The 6,481-nt window shown below is 39.9% G+C and overlaps 1 protein-coding gene across 1 annotated transcript in view; it reads left to right on the top strand.

The window, feature by feature from the left end:
- The window catches only part of myom2a (myomesin 2a), a gene marked incomplete in the record, with an annotated part of 67,075 nt that extends 60,971 nt beyond the window's left edge, over positions 1-6,104 (top strand). Inside the window, 2 exon segments of the mRNA XM_014029629.1 lie at positions 2,888-2,943; positions 5,285-6,104. Coding sequence (XP_013885083.1) covers positions 2,888-2,943; positions 5,285-5,782 — 554 coding nt within the window.
- Positions 6,105-6,481: the final 377 nt, after the last annotated feature.

Here is a 6,481-nt window from a genome sequence, read left to right as displayed (position 1 = left end):
ACACTGCATAGCCTGGCTGATTCACTCAAATTCAAAGAAAAAAAATTCCTGTACCTGCATCGTGATCCAGAACATCACCAAAATTTAAAGGTGTGTTCCTTGGACCAGTACACACATGTGGTAAAAATGTCATGACAATCTGTCCACAAGTTTTTGAGTAATTTTGTCCACAGACAGAACGACAACATACTGACAGACGTGACCGAAAACATTACTGCGCCCTTGGTGGAGGTAATTCTGATATATTATTAGTAGTATTATCATGATTACCATGCATCATCTGCTCAGTGGGCTCTGAGTAAGTGGACGTGTGTAATGTAAGTGGTTGCTTAAAAAACAACATGTATCAAAATTAGAACCACATATTGAATTGGCATAAAACAGATTTTATTTTGGGTGAAAAGTTGTGGAGGGCTTAACTGGTGAAACTTTCATGTTAACTGGACAGAGTCTCTCTGGCTTCTGACCGAGTGTAAACAGGCTGAAGATGCTGTCTGTGCAAAAAGTGTTTTAATTTCTCCCTCTGACCACCCACAGCACTCCCAGTGTCAGATAGCTGCTTTCACTCAACATTGACTCAATGTTCAACTTTTTTTCCATGAGCTGTAAGAATGAATAACCACTGGTTCATTCAGGTGGTCATTAATATCAGACCAGCTGCTCATTAAAGCTGTTCATCTCTTTAATGGAACTGATAATTTCAGCTAAATGACTTGCAGAAAGCAGTGCAGCTCTAAGCACTGTTTCACACTGAGGTGTAGAAACCGGGTCATCTGGGTTCTGCGGAACTGTTGTTGCTCAATGAAGAGAAGGACTCTGAACAGGCTGGTTGAACAGCAAAAAAGCTTTATTTGCAGTTCCAGGAGATTACAGCCAAAAACCGAATTGTGGCCTCCAATGCCAAAATGATTCACCAAGTAAGAAGATGAAAACGAAGGCCAAGAGCGGGGGCGTACAAGGCTCTTTATAGGCTTTCACAGATGTACCATAAATGTTGTCGCGGTATACCTTACGGTTCTTCTTCCTAATATGGTCATATGTGCCGAGCTCTAAAGCTAGAGACTGAGAGAGACTGAGAGAGGCATAACACATCTGTGCATTCCTGAGAAGAGCCCACCCCCCCACTCTTGGACACTACAACATGAAAAGATGTTACTAGCCTGCTAGCTGTAGTCAGCTCTCCCTGCTGCAGCCTGTTCGAGGCACTCAGGGTAGCTTTCTGAGCAATGAACAAGGCAGACCTGATTATGCTCATAATTAATAGTCTTAATAAAAAGCAACTCAGCACTTTGTTTAGTTTTAGGAACATACTTTTGGCTCTTGATGCTGCTGAAATGGTTCCTCTTATGACTGCAGGCCGTCAGGATGTTGGTGTGACATCCTCCTACAAATCAAACCTTTAGGTCACAAAACCAATGTTTCTACTCAAACTGTGAAGCACTGAAAAGGCAAAGTCTTGTGACTCTGCTTTTTGAGTTTTTAAATGGTCTGAGCAGAACTAGGATTCATCGTTTTCCAGTCTTTCATTCACACGGCATCAGCACAAATCTTCTAACCTCCTGGATCTTCAGGAAATTTTAAAGGTGCTATATCATGTAAAATCAACTTTTTTGAGTTTTATATCATATTATAATGTTATCCTCTCATCAAAAACATGCCCAGAGTCTTGCTTTGACTCATTCATACATGTTTGAGAAATCCTGTAGTGTCCTGAGGCAGACAGGCAGGGGAGCAGAAACAACCGGCTGGGACTAGAACCACATTTTGGGACCAGCTCCTCCTCTGGACTGTCTCCAAGCTGAGCTTCCTCATCACAGAGCACACACCCAACCCTGACTCCTGCAGGATCTTTGCAGCAACAAAGCAAACAACGGGTGAAACTGAAAGTGAAACTGAAACTGTCTACTTAGCTCCCAATACTACTTCTCAGCGTAACACTTTTCAGATTCAAAATACCTCTGAGAAAATGTATTGTGTTTCCAGATGCCAAGTAAACTACAATGATCTTCCACATCACATTGCAACCCCCCCCCCCACCATCCACGTGTTGAAATGGGTGGGACAGAAGCAGAAGGAGGTTCTTAAAGAGACAGAGGCCAATAACAAGGTGTTTAGAAACTTAAAATTTGAGAAGACAAGTTTATTTTTTATTTTAACAAAAACACAACATTTTAATAACAACAGAAGGTAACATAGATACTTTATTTTGTTATAGAATTTAAATATATGCCTGAGAAACACATAATATATCCCCTTTAAAAAAGCTGGCAGCTGACCCTGTGCCATTTGTGAACCTAAACGCCACACAATATTCCATTTCAAGTCCAAAAAATTACATAGAACTTTAAAAACTAAATCTGCTTCTACAGGTAATCCTTATGAGGAGTGACTGCTGCTCAACAACTGTGATGTCACATAAGCTCCGCCTCTTGCAGGAGCTCTGATAGGAAATTCAAATTCTGATTTTTATGCAGTTCGTACAAAATGGCATGTTTAGGTCATGTTTACACCAATATTTAGACATTTTATTGATATTCATAATGCATATAACATATACTATCAAATTATACAGTTACTTGACAAACTAAAGTAGCCTTCATTTGACCTTTAAGAAAGTTCAAGTAGAGCTTTGAAATGCAAAAACAAGAAATAGGAGTGAGACAACATATCTGAGTAAGCATTTTATTGCCAACAAGTATAAAACAGAAATAGGCTTTTCATCAGCTGGTCAAAAGTTTAACACTGCAGCATTAAAAAGCCCAAATCTTCACAAAAATGTGGATTCAGTGCTATTTTCTGTCAAGTGTCCACAGTGTCCTGATCTCATGATGGCAAAGACATGTGTTCTGTGTTGAGCACAATAGTAATATTTTTACTTTCCTCTTAGACCGTGGAAGAGTGGTTGGTGGTCTTCCTGATGTGGTCACCATTATGGAAGAGAAGGTGAGAATTTTTCCATCTATTTTTAAATCCTCCCCACAGTGTTGTTTACGTCACTGTATGTAGAAAGGTTGAAGGTCTCAGGACAACATTCCTCTGAAACAAAAGTTGCAACAAGACAAAAAGAAGAGTTTTAACCAGTGACTCATTCTTATTTAAATGACAAGAAACAAGTTCAAAAGATTAGGAAGTCACCCTCAATATCGGCCTACAGTCACAAACTGTGAAGACTTCATGCAAACTACATCAAATATGTTTTCATTGCTTCTTTAAGATATCAGATCCTAAAACTTTGCCTGATAATATTGTACTTGGTCTTATTTTGTCTAAGTTAATTAAGCAGTTACAGCTCAGAATTTGCATACAATGAAGTCATAATCCAGTCTTTATGAAGTAAAGTTAACCTGCACAATGCAATTTGAATTTTAACTGCACAAAAAATTACAAGTGCACAAACCTGTTTGGCAGGTCGACAACGACTTCTGCTTTTTACTCAAACAGCACTACAAGGGCATCCATTTACTTTAGCTGTTCTGCAACAGAGTTCACAAGAAACAAAACATGATTTTTATTAAAGGGATCCCCGATTAGTTGTAACATTAGACTTTATATGATAAACATATACTTTAACTGTAAAACAAAGACTGTAAAAATACTGCAGGATGCTCAGTTTTTATAATTTTTAAACTAAAAGTTTAAAAATATATTTTAACACGGACAAAGCCATTTTATTTGCACACAAAGCATTCTGGGTAAACGATGACGTGGATAGGTCCTCGGTGCGAGGCTGCTAGCGAGCTATATCCACCCTGAAGGTTAATCTTGGACAATATCTGATGATCGACTCTTTTAAATGAAACCAGAGAGCGTTGACAGAGAGGAGAAGGTAGAAATGACTCAGCCTGGAACTGAAAATATGGATGGACTGTATTAGCACTGAGCTAATACATATAAGTTGTTATAATCAAACTTAGGTATTGTGTAGTTTTATAATTAAATTTAGGTATTATTCACTCTTAAGTTCTATAATCAACATTAGATATTGTTCACTTTTGCATGAAGTTTATTCAGCAGTATTTTGTGTTAAGCAGCTGAGGTTTTTTTTGACAACGAGGTGATGAGTTGCAGACAAGCTGAAGGAATCTGTGGGAGAAAACGGTTGAGATCAGTTTAGAACTGCATTCCTGAGGAGGGGGCATCGTGTGTGTCTCTGTGAGGGAGATGGTAAAAACGGCAGTGAGTCTCCTCATCAGACAGACAATCTGCCAGCAGAGAGCTGAGATGCACCGGATTCTCCAAGAATCAGGTTGTAAGGTTGTCTATAAATGCACATTTATACTTTTAGACAATACTGTATCTTATCATAACTGTTTTATTAAATAAAGGAGGTTTGAACCTTTAAAAGTACTTGTATGTTAAATTTTTCACCTCGGTACCAGGTCCACATGGGAGGATCAAACGAGCTCGGGCGGAGAGAGAGTAAGTTCGGTGTTTGTCCGCAACAAAGGTAATATAACATCAGTGCTAGCACAAAGGCTAACAGGCTAATCTGAGGTTGTTCTTCCATGAAGCAGCTCTGTTGTCCTCCATCCATATTTTAAGTTCCAGGCTGAGTCATTTCTACCTTCTCCTCTCTGTCAACGCTCTCTGGTTTCATTTAAAAGAGTCGATCATCAGATATTGTCCAAGATTAACCTTCAGGGTGGATATAGCTCGCTAGCAGCCTCGCACTGAGGACCTATCCACGTCATCATTTACCCAGAATGCTTTGTGTGGAAATAAAATGGCTCCGTCCGTGTTAAAATATATTTTTAAAAATTATAAAAACTGAACATCCTACAGTATTTTTACAGTCTTTATTTTATAGTTAAAATACATGTTTATTAAATAAAGTTTAATGTTACAACTAATCAGGGATCCTTTAAAACATTTAGTTGTTCTTTTTCTAACTTCGCTCAGTGTTTCACTTTGGGAAACGTTCTAGCGTGCCCAACGACAGAAGCTCTTACGCCACTGTGGCGATGAAAGCCACAGGCAGTTAAATAGCTGCCTGATGCGATTGTAAGTAGTAATCAGCTGCAGGACTCAAGTTTTGTTGTAATTTAAATGTAACAATTTAAGAAAACAGCCTTTCAGATGAATAGAAATGAAAAGCAGGCTGTACGGTTCCAGATATAGTCCCATATTTTGCCCTCTGTGTTAACACAACTATCAAATACCTGACTGTCTGAATACTGTCTGTTTGAGTGTCAGTTATTTTTAGGTGTCTGGTCTGTTTACTGTGACAAGCAGTGTAAGAAATGTGTTGTCACTTTCATTTGAACTGACTCTGCACCTCCTCCAGTCTCTAAGCCTGACCTGCACTGTGTGGGGCGAACCAACCCCCGAGGTCTCCTGGTTCAAAAACGAGCAGGAAGTTGCTTCTAACGAGCACACCAAAGTGACTTTCGACGGCGGAAAGTTCGCCAGCCTGGTCATCAACAAAGTTACTCCTGAAGACTCCGGCAAGTACAGCATCAATGTTCGGAACAAGTATGGTGGTGAGTTTGTCGAGATCACCGTCAGTGTCTACAAGCACGGAGAGCCGATCCCTGAACCCAAAGTGGGACAGCCGAAAGCAGCCACACCTGCACCACCAAAGTCTCCAGCTCCACCATCCAAGACCCCCGCCCCGGCCCCTTCTAAGGCTCCGACCCCAGCGCAGTCTCAGAAGAGCTCAACTCCTGCCTCCACTCCAGGCTCTACCCCGGTTCCTAAGTCTCCAACCCCGACACCACCTCGAAGTGTCAAATCCCCAACCCCGCCCAGATTCATGAAGTCTCCCACCCCACCCAGGAAGTAAGGGCTAGTGACCCCTTCACTGTTAGGTCATCAGCCTGGGAATGAAACCATGAGCTGTTTCTTGAAAGTTGATTTAAGTGTAGACAACACTTATGTCCAAATATCCAAACCTCTGCATACTACTGCTGCTTCTGCTGCTGTGACAGGCGTTTATTAGCACTTATATCGTAATAGCTTCATTATTTCATTTTTAACTCAAATGGGGGGAAAAAACAAAAGACCTACATATATTGAAGTTTATTGTTTTTCAAAGCAACACCTTTCATAGTGCAGTGATAGTGGATTGTCTTTGTCATAGTTTATGATTGTCACAGCATAATTAAGCTTTATGACATATGGAGTCTTATGTCCAGGAGTTGATTAATGGTGTGGACAAAAAGCACTGCTTACAGTGCTTTTTTTCAGTTTCAGATGTCAGTTTTCATATTTTATTCTTAAGGAAGTTGTATATCAAGTGGTTCTTGTGCTTCTCATATGTGCCCACTTTGAGTTTCCTCTCAAACAAGAGCGTACCATTGCAAATGTGCGCAAAATTTTATCGATATTCTGTTAATGTCGAAAAACACAGTTTCGGTGTTTCCATTCAGTAATAAATGTTATTAAAGTCACGTGAATACGTTTGTTCTCATGATAAGTCATTACAAACATGGCAGCGATGGATGTAAACACATAGCATGTTGCTACCACGACACTAGCGCTC

Source organism: Austrofundulus limnaeus, unplaced genomic scaffold (genome assembly GCF_001266775.1).
Source record: "Austrofundulus limnaeus strain Quisiro unplaced genomic scaffold, Austrofundulus_limnaeus-1.0 Scaffold930, whole genome shotgun sequence".
In the NCBI taxonomy this organism is placed as follows: domain Eukaryota; kingdom Metazoa; phylum Chordata; class Actinopteri; order Cyprinodontiformes; family Rivulidae; genus Austrofundulus; species Austrofundulus limnaeus.
This window is presented reverse-complemented; position numbering and strand designations above follow the sequence as displayed.